Source organism: Numida meleagris, chromosome 5 (genome assembly GCF_002078875.1).
Source record: "Numida meleagris isolate 19003 breed g44 Domestic line chromosome 5, NumMel1.0, whole genome shotgun sequence".
Lineage (NCBI taxonomy): Eukaryota > Metazoa > Chordata > Aves > Galliformes > Numididae > Numida > Numida meleagris.
The window spans coordinates 45,416,432-45,440,870 of NC_034413.1; the positions used below are offsets into that span (position 1 = coordinate 45,416,432).

Consider the following 24,439-nt stretch of genomic DNA (forward strand, 5'->3'; position numbering starts at 1 on the left):
ACCAACACAGAAACATACAGACAGTTGTTCCCCTTCTGGATGTCTCAGAAATCATAATTGAAAAACATGAATGATGGGGAGGGAGCTGAAAATGAAGTGCTTAAAGCCAGTGCAGTCAAAGAGAAAGGAAAGAACCACCCCGGTTAAAGGATTGTTCGCCAGTGATATGGTTTGCCTTCTGTTCCTGTACCAGCTGAGGGATGTAACCAGAGCAGCCCTTCCTGTGCCCTCACTGCAGCCACAGCAATTCCACACTTTTCAGAGTCAAAGATGCAAGATGTGGAGGCCTTGGACTTACACTGATCCTTTCCAAGAACAGGATGTTGTGGAGAGGTTTAAATGGGTGAGTGTGTAGCATCCACAATGACTGACAGAAGATAATTCATCCTATGATTATTCCAACCATGCATCTGTATTTAATTGCTAAATGACATGCTGGTAGCTTCTTGTTCTACACAGCAATCTAAAATACATACCACTTTCTTCATGAAGCAGAGGCAAGGCATTCCGTTTGGAGCTGCCACATCCTACATACATCTGGAGAAGCTGTGTGAAGGGTCCTCTGCAACTGTTTACAAGGGGATCAGCAGGTGAGCATGGATCACTAGTGCTGCTATTGCATTCCAAGTGCCTACCAGTTACAGAAATCATAAGAATAAGCTTGAAGCTGGTCAATTCAGAGTACTTGTAGGAAGATAAAGACTAATCAAATGTCTGGCTTTGCTTTTAAGTGGGATATTTGCAAAGCCCCATCCAATTTTTTCAGAGAACTTCTCCACTTCAGCAATGGAGTCTCTGCCAGCACACTTTGCTGCACAGCAGTGTGCCAGGGAGACCAGAGATGGAGCAAGGGTTTTCCCTGGAATGAGGAATTTCTGAATGATAGCAAAATTGAGGCTGAGGGCACACTGCCGTCACATGGGGGCAGGAAAGCTGTGAGAGGGAAGAGTGGGAGCACTAAGCCACACTCCAGAAATACCTGCTCTAGCTGGGTGGGCTGGTTCCATTCTGCTGCTCAAGAAAACAAGAGATTTGCAACTCCTTTCTAAGCTTGGCCTGGGAGGCAGAGTGAGCCCTAACACTTTTGCCTGGGTGTGAAGCACCTCAGGAGCCTGTTAATGTTGTCATCATGCCAAGCACTGAGGTGCTTTGTGTGACCTTCCACTCTGACCTGACAGGATCAACGGTCAATTGGTGGCACTGAAAGTTATCAGACTGGAGACAGAGGAGGGAGTGCCCTTTACAGCCATTCGGGAAGGTAAGAAATTAAGAGCCTTGTCAAACACTGGTGAAGAGTGTGGGGCATCATTCTTGAAGAGTATTTGTTTTAATCTGAAAAAAAAAAACCTCCATGTGACAGCTTCCTAACTCCTTTCTTGCTGACTGAGTGTACAAGGCTGTGCTTCTCGCAAAACTCTCAGTGTCTTTATCCCCTCATGAAGGAGACCTTTGTGTTGTAAGGGGTAAGCATATGATAGAAGGAGGGGGAACCTGCTGGCCAGTGTATTCCCTCATGTGACAGACAGATACAGCCAAGCCTGTGGTAAGGAAAGGGCTGGCTGCAGCCACAGCTTGTCTGTTCCAGCAGTATAGGACCCCCTCACACCTCCTGCCTGCTATCCAGATTGCTTTCTCACTACCATTTCTAAACCCTTCTGGCAGTGGCAGATCAGTGACCTGCATCTTGCCAGGTGGGGCTACTGGGTGTGAGACAGGTTGCCTGTAAGACGTATCAGATACAAGTTCTAAAACTGGGGGAGACATGACAGGAGATAAGTAAATAAGTCTCCTGCCTAATGTATATGGCTTGATGAACATGCTCTGTGATGAGCTGTCATTCTTCTTGTCACTTAATTTTTAGGAACACAAGGCTGCTCTTGTCAATTAGATTATCACCACTTCTTTTGCAGCCGGGGCACTGAGAAACAGGGAGACACGTTTTGTCCTAGCTACATGGAGAATCAAAGGAAGAACTTAGGCTGCAGCTGCAGACTCTGGCCTCCTTATTGCTCATTCTAAGCAATGGAACAAACATAGTATACATAATAAAGAAGTTTCTTACAAGGCATGTCAAAGAGGGGCTAGCTTTTCAACCTCTATGTTTTCGGAACAGATTTAAGATTTTATTTAGTGGGCATCATCTTGTTTGAAGTCTGATGCCTAGCTGATGCCATACCCTTTATGGCTGTGTAAGAAGAGAGAAGCCTTCCCTCATTGTCCATATTTTGAGCACGAAAAATAAAAATATAAATGACATCAATGATGACATGTGTCAAATCTGCTCTCCAGAGCAGTTCTTGGATGCTCCAGCACTGACTGTGTTGGGATCAGATTTCACCTTTAATGATGTACTACTCTAGGCAGAGCTGGACTCACCTGGCTTCTGTTCTGTCAACACACTTCAGGTCCCTGGCATCAATCCTGCGGTGTGCTATGCCCACCTCTGCACTAGGACTTGAGTGGATGTAATTTCATGGAAGTCATGCAGCTTCACCACAATGAATTCTTTAACAGATCCAGTGGTCAAAGGCCAGAGAACCTGGCATGCAAGGAATTCCTGGAGGGACAGGGAGAAGTCAGTCGTATGCACTGCTTGACCCTCACCCACAAATTACATGCTTTAAAAGAGAAGAACAGCCTTTGTACCATTAGCCACAGGGGCAGCAGGTAGCTTCTCCTGTGTTTGCTTGGGCCCTCAGCTTAGTCCTCCTGTCAGAGATGCGTACTGACAGAAATGCCCATTGCACATCCACAAGGTATCCCCAGGCCACTCAGCTCTCTCAGAGTTAACAGTTTCAAAAAATCTCGTTCTGCTGTCTCAGTGTTCAATACTGAAACAGGCTCAGATTCCTTCTGCTTGGCTTTAAACACCTAACTATAACACATGCAAAGTGTTTTTAGTGCAGAGAGGCATAGATGCACAGGCTGTGGGCTTGCCCAGTGAAGTCTAAACTGTGCTCCTTTCGCTCAACATACAGCCAAAGTTACTGTCCTCCTAACTTAGAGGCCTCTATGAAACCCAGAGTGAGCAAGGTTAAATCCAGACACAGCTATACTGCTATTGTTTTGACAAATGCAAAGCCACGCAGCCACCTCCACAAGCGAAGTCTGCTAGGAAGTAGCAAAGCACAGCAGGTTTTGCACTAGGCGGTCATGGACTGGAAGTCTGCTTGGTGTTAGCACAAACACAGCTGATACCTGGAAGATTACACATCCCAACTTGAAGAGAAATACTTTGAGTAAATCCAGTGCTTAATAACATTTACCTTTTCAACATGGTGAGAAATTCTATCGGTCACCTTCACAGAGCACTGGGCAAAGTATCTGCTGCTTTCTCAAGTTCTTTGAGAAAGAAATGCTTTTGTTTAAGTGCTTGATTTTGGTTGAATGCATTTATGTGTCCCTACAGACACAAGTTCACAAACTGCCTGCTTGATTAAGGTTCTATTTTCATCTGTGCAACTATCCCAAGAGGACCATAATCCAGTTTCTTCCTTTCACAGAAGTATGTAACCTTTGCACCAGTCTGTTGTCTCGTGTCAGTGAGAGCTACGCATGTAAGAGGCCACACATATTTTGTTTTCTACTTCTTACTGCAGTTCAAAACTAGGGTAGATTTTGTTGCTGCTGAGATGGAGTGTTAGAGGCCCGATGTGCCAGCATTCAGAGCAGCCCAAGCACAGAGGGACTCTGACATCAGACAACTCCATTTGAAACTCAGAAAAACCGGAGATGTCAGTGGACTCGCTCCAGGCTTATACCAGTGTAATTAATATGAGAAAGTTAATAAACTCCTTAGCTGATTTCTGAGTGAAAGCAGAGAGATACCAAAATATGGCTTTTTACAGAATGGTTTGTGCTGTACAGTTTGCCTACACTCATTTGCTGCAGTGTTTTTGCTTTGTGTTTACACTTGTAGCCCACCAGTGAAATAAGCCTTAAAAGCTTTATCTGCATAGAACTAATGACATTCTAAAGATCAGCACCCCTTTAGCATGCTCTGCGGAAGGACAGGCTGAGAGTCTTAACTTCATTCATTATGGGAGAAAACCAGGGTGATCTCATGAAGGGCCGACTTTAAATAGATCTTTTGTGTACTGCTGAGCTTTGCAGCATCTGACACCTCAAATTTACAATGTAAGTCCGTAGTGCAAACAAAGCACAAGATTTATTCATGTGGTGCATTCTCTGCTACCCTGGAGGAATGGCACACTGCTGACAAAGAGCCACTTCACCCCAGGAAGCCCCACAGAGCTGAAATGGTTTTTAAGTTCAGTTCTAGCTGTAGCACCTGACACCGCAGCAGGAGGCTGCAGAAGCAACCAAGTGAGGAGCAGTTCCCAGGAGCCTGATTCAGACACAGGGGCTGAATTCTTCATTTCACTGTGGACCCTCTGTACTGCTCCTCTGGAGCAACAGCTCAGTCTGGTCACATGGGATTTTCAAGGTATCACACAGCCAGGTTAGCAGTCCCTTTTGATAGCAGATAGGGTCTGGCTGGGTTACAGCCACAGTACAATTACTGGGTTCACAGGAAATTAGGTACAATGTGGAGCATATTTAAGGTTCATACCACAGTGCACTCGTGGCAGTACCAGCGGCAGTTTAGCTGCAGCAGGACCAAGCTCCATGCAAGACCTAATGGACATTCTGTGCTGCTTCCAGCGCTTACCAGGTATCCCATACTGCTCAGCAGTCTCATTACTGACGTATGCTTAGGCCACACCTGGCTATAAAGCTTTTAGAACCAGTCTAAACTGTTAGGCTGTAAGATGCAAAGTTTGCATTGCCAGTCTAAAATCCTTCAAATATTGTTTGTTTGCACTGTTTGAAGCAAACTGTTGGAGCAGCTCTGAGGCTATGCTGATAGATAGTTAGGCCAATAGACAAAACATGCCAGAGCTGTATAAATTACTGTGCACTCAGTGACTTCGTCTCTGTTCTTTGTGTCTGAAGCTGGAAAAAGTTACCAATGTGCTAAAAGCACCAAGCTAAATACAGCTTAGCATAGACTGATTTCTTTTGGCAGCTTTTGCACCAAAACCTGGAAGCTGATGGAAACCTGCGTTTCCCCAGAAGTCTACTAAGGGCCTTTCTGAGGGCATGTGCTGGGAGGTGGATGGCAGAAGGAACGTGAAGCTCAGTGGTGACCCAGATCCACTGCACTCTGGCACTGGGAGCTCCTAGCCCCTGCCTCTCTCAGCGTTTGCCTGGAATAAATGATTTCTCCTTGGCTGAGAAGCTGACAGCTGAGGACTGCAATATACCTCTCAGAGAGGATGGGCTCCTGCCTGGCCCAGAGCACTAATTCCTCCTTCTCTAAGGAGCTGTTCCGTCCTCTTCCGCATTCAGTATATGCTGCCTTACAGAAATGCCGAGATTGGAATAGTTCCCCCCAAACTTTATTTTCTGCTGCATGTATGGTCTCCTTGAACTTGCAGAAGCAGTAGTGAAGCTGATCTTACTTTTATGTTTCCCCAGCTTCTCTTCTCAGGCATTTGAAACATGCCAACATTGTGCTGCTCCATGACATTATCCAGACCAAGGAGATCCTAACATTTGTCCTTGAGTACATGGTGAGTTATTCTTTTTTCTGGCTTCCTGTGAAGCTAGTACTGGGAAGTACTGGGAAGAGACCAGTGGCTGCATAATGAATTTGTTGCATTATGAGACATCTGCAAAGAAACAAATTGCAATCCTTTAGTGCAGTGACTGATTTCCCTTCTTGATCTCCTCCTTGCCACACACAACTTTATTTTTTTTCTTTCAGTGTATGCAACAGCTGTATGCAAAAATGATTCCACATCTTGTCTCCACGAGGGTGGCAGAAACTATTTACATCCACTTCTGCCTTGACAATACAATAACAGCACTGTTTTTGAGCCACAGCAAGGACAGGGAATAATGATACCAGCTCACATCCTGGTATCAAATTTGTCCCTGACTTCAAGTGGCTCACCAAGACCAAGCTGTAGGATACTATAGTGGGTAGGGCAGGATGCCAATAAACAAGTTCTCTGCATGAGCTTTACTACATTTGTTGATTTTGCTAACAGCTATCAACAAAATTATGAGAATGTTTTATTCATTCTGAAATTTTATAATTAATTATAGCACAAGTATGAATTCTGTTAACTATCAGTTTCAGGCCATAAGCTGCTCGGGAGAGATAACAGGTCAGCCAGCTCCCCAGTGTGACCAAGCACATAGGCACATCCTTATGTTTTGCATCAAATTAGATGTTCTCCAAGGTCAAAGTGATACCTTCATAATGGTTGTATATTTTTTCTATGTACAGAAGAGACGCAGTTGGTAAAAGCACTTTACTCTCATAGTTTTGCCTCAAGTTATCTGCTTTTATTTAGCACACAGATCTGGCACAGTACATGGCCCAGCATCCTGGAGGACTTCATCCTTGCAACATTATGGTGAGTTCCTTAAAAGACTCATATCCCTTAAAGTATGAATGAGAATGTTGTTTTCCTCTGTATATGGTAATTGTAAATTGCTGCAGTGCTTCAAACATCTTTAAGCTCTTACTAATTTATATTTGTCCCATATATGGCAAGCACTTTGGAGTAAAGCTGACTCCAATGAAGATGTAACAGACTACCTCTTGGTCTCCAAAGTCTTTCTGCAGTTAGTTCTCCTTCCCATTTCGTAACCCTAGTTCAGCTTTTGTGGACAATGACGTCTTGTGGCAAGCAAATTTGTCTTTACACAAATTTGTATCTTCTTATAATTAGAATACATTATTAATCTCTCTAGTTAAAAGCTCTCAAATGTCACTCTCTCCTCATCTGAAAGTGTCTTCATATTTACAGTCATTTAAACCTCTTTTGTTTCTGCCACAGCTTTTTGGGATAGGTTGACTGGAACTGAGCAGAGCTGAAGACGTACCATTACTTTGTAGATTGATGTTATAATAGTCTCTGACTGTCCTTTGTACACATCTTCACATTTAATTAATTTTCAGGCTTTTTGCTGCACACTGACTTACAGTTTCAATGCAGATGTCCTCGGTGAATGCCTGGGTCCTTTTCCTGAGTAGCGTCAGTTAATTTATCTTACAGCTGTCGACAATAACTTTGTACCTTATCAAACTGCCTATTCATCTGGCTTTGTCAGATCTCTCTGAAGTTTCTCACTGTCACTTCTTATCTTGGCTAATCTAAATACTTCTGTCATCTTCAAATGCTGCCACCTTGTTCACATCTTTTTTTCAGACAGTTGTTAAGCAACACCAATTCTAGTGTAGTTTCTTGGGGCCCTGAATTTTAACATCCTGAAAGCTCAGCTATGTCCAAGATGCGGCACTGTAGTTTTGGCGCAGATCTCAAGGGCTCTGCTACCAGGCAGGCTTGTAAAGCACATGGAGTACACAGCTGCAGCATGTACCCCCTGGCATTTGTTTGAGTAAAACTAGCCAGCTGCTCTTCTTTCTTGCCTCAAACCCTCGCTGTCAGCAGAAATCAAACTACAAAAATGATTTACTGTTCCTTTAGGGGGTTAATCTAGTTTGTTTCATTTTTGCTGGCAAATGTTGGTTGTTTTGTTTTTTTTTCTCTGAATGATTCCTATTGAAAATGATGCAAGTGTGCAGAATATCACGGGGACATTTTTCTGGTACAAAAATGACCTATGGGTGTCACTGTTTATCTTCCTCTTCAGGTTAAGCTTCTGGTGAAAAATATCTCTTCTCTGATAAACTCTATTTATATACTTCTATTGTGTTTTGTTTTCTAACCAGTAACCAATTTCATACCTTGTTTCTGCCCAACTTATTTTACTTAAGGCTTATTTATACTGCCACAGTGGTAGGAACTAGATATTTCTTTCTAGCTTTCTTTCTTGCTTGCCTTTCTCCTTTCTTGATTGCCTCATTCATCCATCAGATCCTGTCGGATATATCTGTTCCAAACAGGTTCTCGTGTTTTCTCCCAGCTTGAAGATAACAGCTCACATTGTCAAATGAATCAGTTAATTCACTGGTCAAGCTCGGGCTGGGGAGAGGCAGTGTAGGTATGAGACGCAGCCCCACAACTCCCCCTGCTGGTGCACCTGGCTCAACTGGGAAAAACTTCCAGCTCCTTACACCTTCATTCTGCTTAGCTTTATGTCTTTGTTGGCTGTTCCGAAAGCTGAGGCTGTGTTTTGGCATGTAGGTCCTGCAGTCAAACACTCCACTTCTAGAGAAAAGCTGAATTTCCAAAATGTGCACTTAGGCACTGCGTTATAATTCCCCTCATGGAGAAATATTCCACCCGAAAGCATCAGGGCAATCATACCCCACCATAGTTTTCTATGTCTCAGCCAACTCTATTCATTTTTGAGATTTTTACTGGTTTCTCAGGTGCTTGGTCTCTGCTTTGTTCCAGGACTTATAAAGTTCAGAGCTCATGTATCAGTGCAAAGTCACACCAAATCATTTCAGTTTTTTTGTTGGCTTTTTCAAGCTGTTCATGTTCCAGCTTTTGCGAGGCCTGGCATACATCCACCAGCAACATATTCTTCACCGTGATCTGAAACCCCAGAACTTGCTCATCAGCTGTCTTGGTGAGCTCAAATTAGCTGACTTTGGTGAGTCACAATTTGTATACTGCTAATATATCTGCTCAGTCTGAAGCTTTAGCATGCAGATAGATCTGTATCCACAGCCAGTTAAGGCACAGAAGCATAACCTCTTACTGAACTTCAGGAAAGTATTTCTGTGGTCAGTCAAGCCTTTCTTGTCTTTGCACTGCTAGCTGCAGGGAGTAACCTCATTTAAGTCAGAGCAATTACTGCCACATAAAACTGGTTCAAGAGAACTGAGAATCAACCCCTCTCTCTTCAGAAAATCATGTGACATGTAAAGTCCACAGCAATGTACTGAACAGAAGGGCTTTCTTGGCATCAGTTTGTGATGGCTGCTTCAGTCACACATGGTAAAGCCCAGCACAACGTAGCATATTGCTTGATTTGATCTGCTGCAGAGGTATATTCCAGACACAGTTTTTTTTGTTAATTGATTGTAATCTGCATTGGGACTGCTTCTGTTTATTGAACTGAAAGAAAATAATGTTCTGTTTCCAATTATTATTATCATTTCTGTGTTGTACTTATAGAAAGACTGTACTGTCACAGCACTCAGTATTTTTTATTCTGGCAGGCCTTGCTCGTGCCAAGTCCATCCCCAGTCAGACATACTCCTCTGAAGTGGTGACGCTCTGGTACTGTCCTCCTGATGTTTTGCTTGGAGCTACAGATTATTCTTCTGATCTAGATATCTGGTACTGACCTATGTCAAAGCATCTGGGGTCTTTTGGGAAAAAAACATCTTTATCTGAATTAAATGAAGTCAACCAAGTTACAGTAGTTACAGTTGTAAGCAGAGGAATTAACACCTGTGAGTAGAAAGTGAGTGAGCAGGAGGGAGTTTTGTATTGCAGGGTTCATAGACGTTTTGGGGAATGGTGTCACTACATATCAGCTATGGAGTTATATAAATCTGATCTGACAATATTTATAAAGTATGTAAATCTCATTGGTGACATTTATGAAGCACTTTCAGGTCTTGTGTTTCCTTAAAGCACTTATGGTTTTGTATATATGTGGTTGGCTGAGTCAGTGGTAGCTTTCTACAGCCACAGCTTTGTGAAGAAATGATGAATGCAGTCACAAATACACAAATGACGACTCTGGCCTTCGCAACAAAAGATGGCAGTAAAGGGCTTCTGAATGGGTCTGGAGATAGAAAAGTGTCTGAGATGTTCATTACTTCTGAAATACTTTGTCATTCATCTTAAAGAACATCTTAGGTGTACTCTGCGCTTCATACAGGAGAAGAACTGTCTTCAGTTAAGGCTTCTTATCTTATGAGCTCTATCACAAAATCTTAAAATGGCTGGGAATCACGGGAAGCAAACTACACAATAGCAGAGCTGAAGGGAGAGAGGCTACTGAGAATGGGTAGAATGCAGGAGAGGATAAGTGTTTCATAGGGGTCTCACTGAACCTTTTGGGATGGCCTGGATGTAGAGCTGGGTCTGAGTGTGCATCCACTTTCTGGCTCTCTTCTGCACCAACATGAACCTGCTCCCAGCAACACAGTCCTGACTAATTCACGGACAATGTGAATCTCATGAAGGAGCAGCAGGGCATCTTTATTCAGGGCAATTTTACTTCTGTAGATAGTACTGCAGTTCTGCCCTTTCTTCAGACCAGTTGATCCTCTGCCTGTGCATGTCACACTGAGAATTTACTGCTGTGCAGAGTTGAAGGCTGTGAAAGGGTGGGAGCACAGCAGGTTGAAGTATGCATAAGAAGAGGGCTTGGTACATTTGCAAAGATCCCAGCCACCATCCCCTGCCAGAGATCTGCAGCTTATTGGAGACTCTGATGAACTAAGTCTGGAGGGCAGTTCAGGGAAACAGGAGATTTGTTTGTTAACTTCCCTAGGGCTGATGCTAATTTAATTGCTTAAAGATTTCTCTGAGGAGGAAAACTTTGCTAAATTCTAATGGCTTCCAGCTGCTAAGCCAGTCCAAATAGTCCTGACTTCTCCCTCCCACTTCTTGCCACCTCTGCTCTCCAGACAGTCTCTCAGGAACATCTGCTGTGTTTGAGGAAGATCCCTGCCTAGCAGATTGGAGGGTTTGCATTAGGTAGATGCTGGTAGTAACCTGTATTTTTCTCCTGAAAGTTGGGCCTTGTTCAAAGCCCTGGTTGCATACATAAAGCCTGGTGTTTCTGCCTGTGCAAACCCAGCATCCCCGCTATATAACTCTGCTCTAGTGCAGTGAATGGCAACAGAGGGCTGGAATACAAAGATCTCATCCAGCACTCTGTCCAGCTCTAACAGCACAGTACTCAGTCCCGCTGAACTACATTCATACTATAGGCACCTTTGTTATAATGCCTCCAACATTCCAAGTGTTGGCCCTAAAGAAAGATGTCACGCTGAGAGAATAGAGAGTTCTTCAGTGAGCTCTATTCAGTAACTTCCTCTAACAAGGGTCATTTATTATCTTGATGTGCACTGCATTTAAGCTCAATTTTTGTCTATTAGGAAATAATGTGAATTCACACAGATGTTACTTGTCTGTTGCGAAGAAAGGAAAAAAAAACTATTTCTTTTGGATACCGCAATTTACATGAAGGCAGGTCAGAATGCCCTTGCTAATAGCATGAGACAGTGGGTGTTAAAGCCTTGGTTTAAAGAAACCAATTACAACAAAATAAAACATTATGGCAATTCATGCATAGTGTGCTTTAGCAGTAATACTGTCAGTGGGAGGCACACGGGAAGTGAATGAGGCCTTGAATAGATGAAGAAAGAGATACAGAAGGAGACTCACTAGCTCTTGGACTAACTAGAAAAGCTGCTTTAATCTCTCTGCATCTTTTTATTCTCTTTTTCCCTCGCTATCTCTTCAAGACTTTAGGAAATTCAATTAAGGGATTTCAGGGAGACTGACAATGTCTCCCTGAAATGACACCAATGACACCAAAGGCTTTATGCATGTGCAGTGCTAGTTTTCAAAATTGAGTTTTCAACATCATGAGCATCTACAGTCATGGCTTCTTTTCAGACAAGCTTTCCATGTAATTTCTTCTAAGATAGTTGCAGGAATCTCCCCAGATAGATTCACCTAGAATAAGAATTCCTATGCAGTCATTTGACACAGATCTGCCAGGCCCACTACAGCCTTCTCCCAAGTCTGGATCGCGTTGCCCTATTTTGTTGAATTGGGAGACTTAGGCTGGGGGCTCCAGTGTGCAGCACTGCCTGGGGAGGCATGAGGTGAAAGATATACTTGTGGCTAAATGCCAAAGTGCAGTTTCCCAGTGACAGAGAAACTGTGGAGAGGAAACTGTGGGATGCCACAGAGATACCTTAGATCTTAATCCTGATTAAGGTGTTTCTCCATTGTGTGATGCAGCGCTGGAGACTGAGGAGTAATTGAAGTGTCCAAATCTGCCCCAGGGACTGCAGGCTGATGTGATGGGGCTGTCTGAACCAACCCTGTTTGTGTTCACTCAAATAACCAGTTATACTTCTCCTGTTACTTTAGCTGTCAGCATATTGCTTCTCATGCATGTCTGGTGCATGCTGAAACATCATGCCTAGGCCCCTTCCTGAAAGACATCGTGAGGAGCTGCAGATGGTACCACTGCCTGTTGTTTTCTTGTGCAGGATGGTACAATGTCTGCTTAACTTAAGAGGCAAAGGAGAAAACAAACTGCTCTAGGGAGTACCACAAAGTCCTTAGTCTTATTTGCACCGGTGTAACTCTACTGCTCTCAGCAGGGTACTTCTGTCTGACACCAGTGCAAGGGAGACCAGCACAAGCACCGTATTCTGTCTTCCCCTCTCACTACTAGGAACCCATTAATGAAAATACACCAGTCTCAGAGGGATACAGCAAGTGTAAGGAGATAGCTGTGACTAATGAACCGCCACAGAGCAGGCAATGAAGGGCTGCTCTGCATTTCCTCCTCCTGGCAGAATTTGTTGTTAGACCCCATCTAAGTCCTCTGCAGTTTATGATGCACCCCTTGCTCTGCCCCAGTGCTTCCCTAGTCTGCTGTATGGAACTGACATGCTTTGAGAAGCTTGTGGGCTTTCAGAGGTGAGGGCACCTCAGGAATGAACACCAGAGGGCTAAGGGGAAGAGGGGGAAAAACAAATCAGTTCTGACCTAGGACTAACGCTTGAGAAATATTTAAAAATAAAGGTTGTTTTTTGAACCATCATCATTAAGAGAAGGATCTTCATAATGCTGCAAGGGCAGTACCTGTAACTCTCATATATTGGAAGGCTTCTGGAGAGGGTAATCAGATGACTAGCACCAAAGAGGTCTTTTTTTCCAAAGTCCTACTTTAACACATAGAAAAAACTGCCTGGAAAAAGAGGTGGGTGCCCATATGTCACTATATTATTAGTTCAGCTGCTTCTGGACTTTTTGTAAGGAAAAGTATATTTCAGCATGGAAGCACACGGAGGTAGCAACAGTTACAATTTCCACTGGTGAATCAATGCAGTATCAAGCCAGCATTAAAGGAAGCTCATCAGCTGAGTCACGCTACAGGAAACAAATTGTTCTTCCTTTCCAGCTGTTGTGGTTGCTCTGCTAGCTTTGTCTTTATAAGAGACGCTGAGGTTGAAAGGCATCCAGATATTATTGGAATAAACCAGGAATACAAATGAGAGCTGTATCAGAAGGCAAATTTGTAAGAACTCAGAAGTTGTTCCTCTCCTCAAGCTGACAGCTTGCCCATTAGCAAAAAGACTGTTTCATTAGATTTGAATTTTTGAACAATTTGCTCTTGAGAAATTAGCAAATGCTAGATAGAAACTAGAAAAATATAGGGAAAAAATCCAGAAAAAAAAAAAAGAGAGAGAGCCTTCTAGTTCTTACTTCCATTTATTGCTCTGTCTGGATCATATGCCTTCTCAGCAATAATGGAAACCACTGCAAATCTGGTCCACCTGCCATGAACTCTGTTGCTTCAGATCTTTCATCAGAGCAATTTAAGTCATGAAGACTACATTCACAGGACACTTTCACTGTTACTAGATTCAGTTTAGAAAACAGCACAGCACTGTTCATCAGAAGTAATCTCTGCAGAAGGTCCAGTGCTATCTCTGACATTTGGGGGCTATATTGAATCCATATGAAGTTTCTGCTGCTGCCAGTCTAATGGCCATTTCCAGCTAGGATATCAGAACCCAAACTGTGGATAAATGTCAGGATTGCTTGCTCCAGAAACATCCGGAGTTGATTCTCTTCACAGCACAAATCAAGAGTATCTAAATTGCACTGACCATATGTGGTTAGACTTGTGCAATGGCATCAGTGGATTGCAGCAGCCCCTGTGGTTGCAAAATAGGGTGAGCTATCTGGGTATGTATATCAGCTGTGAAAACAGAGGGTTATTATGGCATTGGTCTCAGCAGAATGGGCTCCAAAATAATATCTAGTAATGTGGTAGTACTATGAAACACAAAAATCTGTGTTGCAAAAGCTGTGGGTGAAGTTTCATGATAAGCCTGGATTGCACACTTGACGAATAAGGAGCTTAGCTCACAAGACCCAAAGTGCATCAGAGTTGTTTGTGAAAAGAGCATTAGATACAGATCTGCAAAAAGGCTTGACGTTACCTGAGGATGACCAAAATGAATACCAGAAATGAGCTGCATATCAGGCTTTCAACCGACCACAGCCAAGTGGGAAAAGCATCTGCAGCACTGCAAAAACAGCATGTAAGGTGTATCTGCACTACAGATCACTAGAGGAGATTACTAGTCGTAGCTCAGCAAGTGAGACTAATATTGTTAGAGTCAGTTAGACAAAGCTGGAGTTTCAACATTTAAACTTGAAGGACTCAAATCTGGTATAACAGGAAGATGAAATTTGAAAGGTTGGGCTGGGGCTTAGTGAAAAGGCAGAAAACCTGGAAAATGTTTAGAGGGAAAAGATAAAAAGAGCAGAGTTTTACACCATATAATAAAAGATGGAAGCACCTGAAAATAGATAAATCTATCCTGACCACAACTATCTAATCATTATTCCCAGCAGGACTAATCCACCTTAGTATAATTAAGCATTTTTTGCAGGCTTTGGTGTGTTACGGTTTTTTTAAGCTGGCTGGTTTGCTTTGGCAAAAGCATAGAGCAGAGGATGACATAAAAATAGGATTACTTTAACTTGCCTTTGACACTGAATTCTTTATGCTGTGAAGTCTTGCTTTCCGTTTTTCAGAGAAGGGCTAATTGCTTCTGAAGGGAAATCACTCTACTGGTTAGTGCTTCTGTGTTTTATCTGCATCTCATGTACCCTTCTAGCCCATAAACTGTCTAGTAGTTCTCCATTTATTTTTCCTACTCTTGTCGCACAGATTTTGCACCTTTTTCTCACAGAAAACAACCTACTGCTGCGCAGGCGTCTGCCCTATCTTTTTTAAGGTGGGTTTTTAATAGGATAGATTGAAAGAGACCTGAAATAAAATGTTTGCTGCTGGGAAAAAAAAAAAAAAAAAAGATGGTGCTTAGTGAATTTCTTTTCCAAGGATATCACCTGTCTTGTTTTGTTGGTGAAGGGTGTTGTCGTCTTTTTTTAGTTGGCAGTGCTGATGAGAAAAGCAGATGGGACCATAACTCACAGGCAACTTTGACTGCTCTATGCTATTCTAAAACATTTATCCTGGAAGGATGCAAATGTGATGAATCTCTAGTCTCCTTCGGTCTTATTTTACTTGCTGGGTTTTTAGGTCAAGTGTTTCAATGTGTAGGGCTTAGATGAAGTTGCTGATTACTGCAAACAATTGGGAACAAGGGCCAGATGCAAGCACTTAGAACGGTGCTGGAAGCCCAGGGCTGTATAGCATGGTCTTTCCCATAGGAAGCAGAGTTTTTTGATAATGAAATACCCCGCCTAACACCATACCATGGAGGTAGATCAGCCCTCACTGAAGCCTTCACTTACGTACATGTATGCAGACACCTCACGTCCTGCATTGCTTCCTATATACACACACTAGGTGAAAAGCAGGTGGATGTATACATATACACATCAGACTCATACTTTTTACATGAGATGCAAAACATATAGTATTTACAACTTATGTCAGGATTTCAGAATTTGCAGATCGAGATTTATACATTTCCATTCCAACAATTGCAATTTCTCCCTTGCCCACCCCACACTCATATTGTGCATAAGATGTATGTGAGTGAGTTAATACCTTGAGTTTCTTGCAGGAGTGCGGGCTGTGTCTTTGTTGAAATGATCCAGGGCCAGCCAATGTTTGCAGGAACTTCTAGTGCTCCTGAACAGCTGGAGAAGATCTGGATGGCGAGTAAAATATACCCTGAAATGGGAGAGGAAGGAATCTGTTGCTCCAGCTCCCTACTTAATTGTGAAGTCTGGAGCATAGGTCCTGTGAATAGCAGAAATAATTTGGTCCAGTCTGCCAAGTTCATAGCAGACTTTGTAACCCGTTTTATATTTGGCAACTTTCTTACAGACACAGGAGTAAATTAAATGACTTTCCTTTGATGTTTGTCATCTCATCAAAAATTTAAAGCCAATTAAAGTGACATCAAATTGAAAGAGGCATAGAAGGTGTGCAGGTACTGCAAATTCTATTCCTTCTCATTAATTCCTTTGCTTATTGTAGGATACTGCACACTATAATCTCACAAAGAAGCTCTAATACCGCTAGTAAACTACCTTGGAAAATGGCAAGGCCCAGGGTTTTTTTACAGGTCCTTTGTTATATTGACTTGGAACATTTTCTATCAACCAGATTATGGTGCAGACCTAGAGACTGCTTTGGCATAATGAAAAGTGTGAAAGATATTTTACAAAGGGAGCAGTGAATAAGAAGAGAGATATTTTAAAGCCTCTTAAGATGACTTTTCTGCCGGGGAAACAAAACCACATTGCTACGCCCTCAGTGCTTCTTGGCAAAATTGAGACAGTTCCTGGCACTGGTGGATTCTTATGTTCCTGACTGCTCACTGCTGACCCCACTGCTGGCTCTCCAGAAAGGTCAACCCAGAGGTTCCCATTGCGTTTTGTCATAGGTATCTGCCCTTTCACATCTCCCAGGGATTTACTCTTCTGCACAGGCTGTTTTCCAAAGATGGGGTTTCAAAGGAGAATGTGCAGAAGACTTAAACTTGGGAAGTGGTGAGAGAAGACTTTATAGCCTCAAGTTTGTTGAAGTCAAGCTTTTACTTCTTAATTCCTTCATCCAGAAACACTCCTGTCAGGTTGGGTTTTCCTCTCTGCTTCTAGCTAGAATTTGTTAAAAAGACATACGAGCAAGTCTAGTTATTAGACTTGAGTTCAGTTCACTCAAGTAAATGCTGAATTCTCTTTCATAGAAAGTGAATAGAGAGAGTTATTGAGGAAAAAAAATCCATACTTGGCCAATTAACACAGTTCAAAATCAGGGCAGGACTCAGTTTCTCAGTGTGAATGAAGGCTATCCTTCCACATATGGCTGAAATCTCTGGATACATTTCCTATGGTTTTACAGTTGGAGAGTTATAGCCCTATCGTCATTTCTCTGGTATTACAACTGATACCGTGATTAATAGGATTTGTGCTATAGAAGGTAAAAACTTATTTAAAAATCATGAGGAAGCTTTAAGAGCCATGAAATAATTAGTGCCTTTCACAGTAGGTTTTATGTTTTTATACAGCCTGGAATGAGACTCTGGGTTAGACCAAGATTTCAAAGCTCCTTAGAGGCTTTCGATGTCTAGCTTGAGATATTTCGCATAGTCGGAGGTTCAGAATGGGGATTCCTACTGTTTTCTAATAGTCAGCTCCTTTCATGTTCATAATAGAGGCATCAGGCACTGGTTTAGAGACCGTTTGCATTTGTGTGCATGACTCTATGTCATCCAGAATGCTTATCTCCATGCAGGATTGTTGTTTCAGACACCATATAGGCATACAGCTGGAAAATCCCCATGCTGTGAAATATGTTCATCCTGTCAAACCATCAGACAGTCTGACTGTAAATTCACCAACACTTCTTCTAGAGGCAAATACCACCTTAAGTGGTCTCCATCCTCCTCTCTGTCCCTGGCTGTCTTTCCTGTCTGTGTTACCCCTCACTTAGAGGAGTTTCTATCACAGCTTGCAGCCCAAGCTGCCACTGAAAGTATGACTGGGTGCCAATGCCAGTGGGCAGAATTAGTCCCCAGTGCAGTGCTGGCACAGGAGGACACTTCCAGCAGCGAAAGCAGCTGAACACTATGACCCCTGCACTGGTGAGCATATGCGTGAGTGACACCTGGCAGTGAAGCTGCATACACCTTCAGTGATGTTCCCAGGAGTGACAACATTAAGTCTCAGCAGGAACCCCTCTGTTGTAACTTCAAGTGCTAAAATGTGAATGTCATCTATGTACAGAGGTAGATCCAGTACCACCTAGGGCAGTGCAAATCTGTGCTGGGTCACAGTAAAGGCCATAGTTTCTCTCCATTGAGACCAAGTTGTCCAGCTCTGCACTGATGCAGGGTATGACATACTGAGGCTATTGCTCTTCTCACTCTCTTTTTTTGTTTTGCACAGGTATTGGGGATCCCAACTGAAGACACCTGGCCAGGAATATCCAGCCTCCCCACGTATAAGCCAGGTAGGCTTTAACTCAGAAGGATACAGAGCTTTTCATCTGAGCCATTGACCACTTAAGAATTTTTGGATCATTAATTCATATTAGGAAAAAGCCAGAGTTACTGAATCCCTTAAACTACTTAACAACAGTGTTGTTGTAAGATAGTGGCAGAAGATACAAGCAAAAGTACGTGCGTGGCAAAACTGCCTCACTGAGATACATGTTAGGCTATGGAAGACTTCATTGTCTCAAGTGCTAACAATCTAGTTAGTCCCCACTCCTTGGTGCAAAGGACCAATGTCTCCTGTTTTACACTGGAAAATCTGGCAGGTACCAAGGGACATAGTTTATCTGAACTCTCCTTATTTTTATGGAAATTAGTTTGGGGCCCTTCAGCCTCAGTTTTAAAGGTCACTGTCCCTCATTTTGATGTGGGCAAGGTGAGAAATCTGTGTGATTTATAAAGCTGGCTTCTTTTATTTCCACATGGGCTGGTAGAGAAGTCTGTGTCCTGGACTTCAAAGGGCCAGTTGTCTCTTATTTTGATGTGGGCAGGTTGAGAAGTATGCTTTGAAAAGCTAGCTCAGTCACTCTCCCTCTCCCTCTCTCTCTCTCCCCCTTTCTGTCTTTCTCTCTCTTTTTGTTTAATGTTTTCTCTTGGGAAAATATATTCAAGTGTCAGTGAAGGGGAAATGATGAGCACTGATTCTCAGCCTCTCAGCAGGATCATTCTCTAAGAGAAATATAAAAGTGAAATATTAAAAACCCTAGAATGTGAAATCCACCCATCTGCAGTCTAGCCATTCTCTCTCTCTCTCTTGTACCCTAAGAGAGTGGTGGGGGGAGTCTGTCTCTCTAGAGGGGAAAAAAGAAGAGCAGGGGGAAGAGGAGGAGGGAGAAGACGTGCTTTGAGCAAGAGGTTTACAGGTTTAGTAGAGCATAGTAACATCTTTTCAAAGAAGTGGGTGTTGCTCTGTGACCCAGTCCAAGATGCTCCTCCTTTGATTCTGGTGCATGAACACTAAACAGCCCCCATTTTCACATGGTAGCCACGACTGGCTGAACAATAACCTGGTCTCACAGTCGAAAGGGCTGGAATCCTTCACACAATTAGCTGAGACACATTAATCAAACCAGCGTGAAATGGGAATGTGTCGCTGTCCACAGCAAGTTTAATTTGGATAAGGAGTCAGCACAGAGCAGACAGCTGGAGGAAGCACTTTCTTCTCTAACTTGCTGAAGGCTTGGTTGGGTACTCTACAAGTTGTGAAGGGATGAAAGACACGTTCATGCGTGCAACAAAGCGATGACAATTTTTTTGACAGCAGTCATCTCTGCATACAAGGCCAAAAACTCTCCCGATACTGTGTTGAGAGATACTTGAAAAGTGGGAGAACTAATGGTAAACTAATGAAGAAATTAGCAGAGACAACACAGAATATCTGGGTGCCTAGAACTGTCCCGAACTACATGTAATTCATCTTAGCAAAGTTTTGCCTCAGCAGCAGCATTGTCCTCTGCCACAGCGGAGGACGCCAGTGGCAAGGCTGGGAGGGGCTGACAGGCATCTAGGCAGCATGGCAATAGCTCCAGTCAGTATAAGCAGTTTTCAAACCTGAATTGCTTTCAGACTGGACAGAATGCTTTGTTAATGGACTACAGTGGGGCAGAAGTGCCCTGTGCCATGATGCTATTATGCTGGTGGCATTTGTGGCTGGAGCAGACAGAAATGCAGGAACTGGTGCAGGAGAGGACACCCTCCTGTGGAAGCATCCCACCGTGCTAGCAAGAACATGGAAGAGGGGTGCTGAGCCAGTGTTTGGGACAATACCTGTGCCAACTGGAGAACCAGCATCCTTTCCCTTCCTCAAAGCCTACCAAAGGGGCTCTGAGCTGCTCCAGCCACACAGTGGAGCCAAGCACTTGGCTCAAACCTGGGATATAGAAACCAGCCTGCTTAGAATAAGGCTGTGCATATGTGGTTAGACTATGCTCTAGTCATGAACTAAACCAAGTCAGGTTTTGATGGGGCTTCCAGTAAAAAGGCAAATAAGTCTCTTTGTTTAAAGTTATTTGCTTTAAACATGCCCTGAGTACTTCCCCCCTCTTTCCTGAGGCACAACGGCTGCTGTTCCCCCAGGACACACTCACCAAGTGGAAGCTCTGGAGCTGCTTGAGGAAACCTTCCCTCCTGAGGTTCTTCCCAGCCCAGTTGTACGAATCCCAGTGCCTGGGACAGTTCAGATAAGCAAACAAACTTTGGAAGCTTCCCCAGATCTGATGGCTTGAATGCTTTTAGCTAGTCCTATTGATGTTTGCAGTGAGCAGAGGCAGCAAACAAACAAACAGGTTCCTGCCTGAGGCAAAGCACGAACACGCGCAAAACAAAGCTCTGAGGTGTGATCCTATTCTCATTGAAGTTGATGGCAAAACTCCCACTGGATTCAGCAGTGTAGGCTCAGCCCCAGACTGAGGTTGTTACTGGAAGGGTTCCTGGGCCAGGTGGATTAGTAGGAATCTTTGAAATGAAAGCTGGAAACCTTTAGATGTTTTCCTGTCACTACTGTGGGCTTGAGCACATTCCGCTGCAAACCCTGAAGAGGAGATAGAGAGTGTGAGAGTCAGGCACGCACAGGGCAGCTACAGAAGGAGTGGCTCCCCTGGGCCCTCTGTGGAAAATTGGCAGGGGAAAGCAATACTTGTCCACCGGTGCCCCTCTGCCCTCTTGCACAGAGAAGCTCAGAAATGGGCCCCATGCCCATTGCCTGAAGTTTGAAGAAATCTCAGCCCATGCCCGAACCCAGGTGAGCAGAGAGATAGGTGAGCAACTCTGGCCAGCCCTGTAGCTTGTGATCTCCTGCTCTCTCTCCACCAGAGATCTGGGGCAGTGAGTTATGCACAGCTGTGCAGCCTCAAAGCATGACGTTTCCCCGGCTCTGGCTTCAGAACTGGCTCCTGCAGACTGCACAGTGCTGGGAGAGCTCCAGCCCCATGTCCCAGGGCACTCACTGGCCCTCTCCCCAGTTTCCTGTGCTTAGGAGCCCTGCCCGTAGCGACAAGGCTTTGCCCTGTGTTTGTTCATTTGTTCTGTTCCCCTCATTTTGCTTTCCCTGAAAGAGGCAGTTGTAGCTCTGTTAACACTATTTTTGAAAGCTCTCATGCTGTGTGAGCTCAAATCCTTGCATTAATCTACTGCTGTGTTCATTTCACTGCGCTGAAAAGCAGGGAGTTTAAATCCCCTCTAAACACCACTGGTGACACCAGAAGGCCAGTGTTTTGATCCAGCCCCATTAATGGTTACAAGTTTGAATCTAGACAGCAGGGGTCAAGGGCAGGAAAGGATTAGGAATCACAGCCCATGACGTTAAGCTAGTGCTTTTGCCACACTGGGAATACTGGAGCACCCAATGCATCGTTTTATGCCGCATTTTTCTGACATTTGGATTGTAAAGAGGGGGGGCAGTGCTTATTTGTTTATAATGTAGTGAGCTTGCTGTGAGTGAGCTGTAACTTGCTGTGAGCAAGTTTTGCTCCTCTGTTTATCACACAGACTGACTATAAAGTTTCCTATCCCAGGTAGCATCGCTTCCCTTTGCAGGCTCAAGGTGCTCACTTGGCTTTTTCAGGTGCACCAATAGTTTTTATATTAATCCTTGTTTTTCAGATGTCTGCAAGCTTTGCTATGCTGAATGACATTTAGAAGCTTTCCATAGTCAGCTCTTCCTCCTGAGAACATTTTTAGTATCTTGCTTTTCCAAAACGCCACCGGCAGATGGAAGCAACAAGCAGCAGGCAGTGAAACACAAACATCAAATGACATTTTTGAAAATGCAGATGAAGTCTGAACTCTGAATGCTGCTTTTTTTTTAATCTCACGTTTTATGCTGATGCTTCATTTAATAAATTGGATGGTTGGAAACTGAATTCTAAAGTGATGAAATTTTTATTGTCATAATAAACTGCATACGGCTTTGATCCCAAAGGGAAAAAGCTGTGCTGCAGCTAAGGCACAATATATGCTGGCCAGGCTGAAGGGAAACTCCCTATTTGCCTGGCACTGGGCACAGGCTGCACTTTACAGCCTGCCACACGGGCAGAGCTCATCCTGTCCTGCAGCCACAGAGATTTCACTAATGAGAGAAATTTTCTCTGTGAGCCTTCAACCTCAGTGCCTTCATCCAGCAGCACTAAGCATCCTATTTCTCTCTCTTCATCAATTAGGAAAGTTTAACTTTTGTCCTCTGGCTTGCTTGCCTCATTATCAGTTCATTAGCCACTTCCACCTGGGTTTTCGTGTAGGGAGGTATTTCCTCATTAGCACACACTGCACTGCATACTGATAGAAAATAACAAACCAAGCACTACCTTTCAGATCTACTCACACTGTTAAAAAATCCAATCAGCCCTACAGGATCCCATCACTTCGTGTGTATATCTATCATCACTGTAAGATGATTAAATCAGTAGTTCATCTGCTTTTTTCAGTGGTATCTCTCACCTTTAAGGAATAGATGTTTACGCTGTTTTACAATTTTAGATTGGTCTTAATCTTTACAGTAGGGAAAATATTTACTGCTCTGTTCTTACCCTGCTCAACACAATGGGGCCTCAGAATTCTCTACGGGTTTGTCTATATGGGGTCAGTCAGGAGAGTAATCTGAACTGATTTAAAGTGGATTAGTTAACTGCATTAAATCTCAAGTAGAGACACAGTGTTTTCTTACCCATATCTTCCAGTTACAATCAAAGCTCTGTCTACTCGAAGTGGCAAGTTTGGCTGTCCTCACTCGAGCAGAATTCTGCACTGAGAGATTTGTTTGGACTGGGACAGCAGTAGCTGGCTCACTGACTCTTATACTGCCCCTTGTAGACAACTGTTAATCTCTGTGTTACATAAATGCTAAATTATAGATGAGAATCTTGCTCAAGACATAGCAATTTGAGTATTCCTCCCAGTTCCCAATAAGCGAGCTGGTATTACTATCTGTAATGTAAGGAAAATCCTGTTTCCTCTTTGTTTCTCAAAAACAAAATGATGTTCCAGTTAGATTTCACTGAGACCTTTTGCCCTGCCATTAGCAACTGAACTTGCATTTTTTTAACTTTTATATTAAACTCCTTAAAGTATATTAATGTTAAAATATTTCAGTAAAGTACAATATTTAAGTAATTTTGACATTTTTATTAAATATTAAAGGGATTGGATATATTGCCATGAAACATTTCCATCTCGGTGAATCAAAACTTTATGGCAGAGTTGCAGCATCTGAAAATTTTTGGCAAGCTCAGTGAAGAGGCAAAACCTGAGTCACACACACACACACACACAAATCTTACGCCTTTCCAAAGCATTTTAACTCAATTTTCTCCTCTTTTTCCTGGAAGCTTTACATCTCTACTCGGTACAGACAATTTATTTCTACACTTTTATTACAGTTGGGGAAAAGAGAAGGAAGGAGGACCTAGAGATATGTTAATAGCGATCCAAGAGGAGCGTTCTGCCAGAGTTAATCTCAGTGATTGACCAGGAAAGAGGCTACTAAAGATATATAACTTCTACACAGTGGTGATAATTCCAGAACTCTGGCACCTAAGCAGTCATGAGTCTTATCCCAGATTATACTGCCATTTACCGCTTTACAAATTACTTTACTATTTGGGTGTAAGAGAACGCTTCAGCTGTGACCTGTTACTTACACTGTGATAGACAGGTTTAACAACCTGCTTGCCTGGCTTAATGGTGAAAGATTGCTGCTGGAAAGGTTAAGTGCTGAAAGTTCAGCCATTTGCACTTTTTCAAATTGTCTGTGCATCAAGTCAGATACAGAGTGACCCAGCCCCAGGACCTGCTGCTCTGGAAATGGCTGCACAGGCTGAAGGCAGAGCAGCCTCCTGCTTCATCTGCAGCTGGACATTTCTGTCCCTGAACAGTGTGGCTGAGCTGAGCAGCTTGGTGTGCTCCCGGGCACAGAGGGGCACATGCTTTAGGACTTTGCAGGATAAGGCCCAGCCAAACCAGAGGCTGTTACACACCAGTATACTGGCAAGAGAGCAGTGGTGCTTGCTTCCGGGTGGTCTTGCTGCTGTGGGGTATGCTTATCCAGACCCCAGCTGGAAGAGAGGGCTACACCACTCCTTCTGCTCCCCTTGTCATGGCTAGGGCAGCTTTCATCTCTGCTGTCAGCATTGGTGCTCACAAAAATGTGGCTGGGTATAAGTTACAGCCTTTCTGATGCAAGAAAATTTCTTCATTAATCAGCTGCAAGGGCATTCTTCCATGTATAAGCCATTTATTCATATCTAAGTTTGAGAAAATTCA

General features: G+C 43.4%; 1 protein-coding gene across 1 annotated transcript in view; it reads left to right on the forward strand.

Moving 5' to 3' along the window:
• CDK15 (cyclin dependent kinase 15) overlaps positions 1–24,439 on the forward strand; it is a 34,688-nt gene that overhangs the window by 970 nt on the left and 9,279 nt on the right. Inside the window, exons 2-10 of the mRNA XM_021400636.1 lie at positions 194–343; positions 493–590; positions 1,179–1,258; positions 5,482–5,576; positions 6,366–6,428; positions 8,457–8,580; positions 9,152–9,272; positions 15,746–15,839; positions 18,078–18,141. Coding sequence (XP_021256311.1) covers positions 194–343; positions 493–590; positions 1,179–1,258; positions 5,482–5,576; positions 6,366–6,428; positions 8,457–8,580; positions 9,152–9,272; positions 15,746–15,839; positions 18,078–18,141 — 889 coding nt within the window. The remainder of the gene's footprint in view (positions 1–193; positions 344–492; positions 591–1,178; positions 1,259–5,481; positions 5,577–6,365; positions 6,429–8,456; positions 8,581–9,151; positions 9,273–15,745; positions 15,840–18,077; positions 18,142–24,439) is intronic.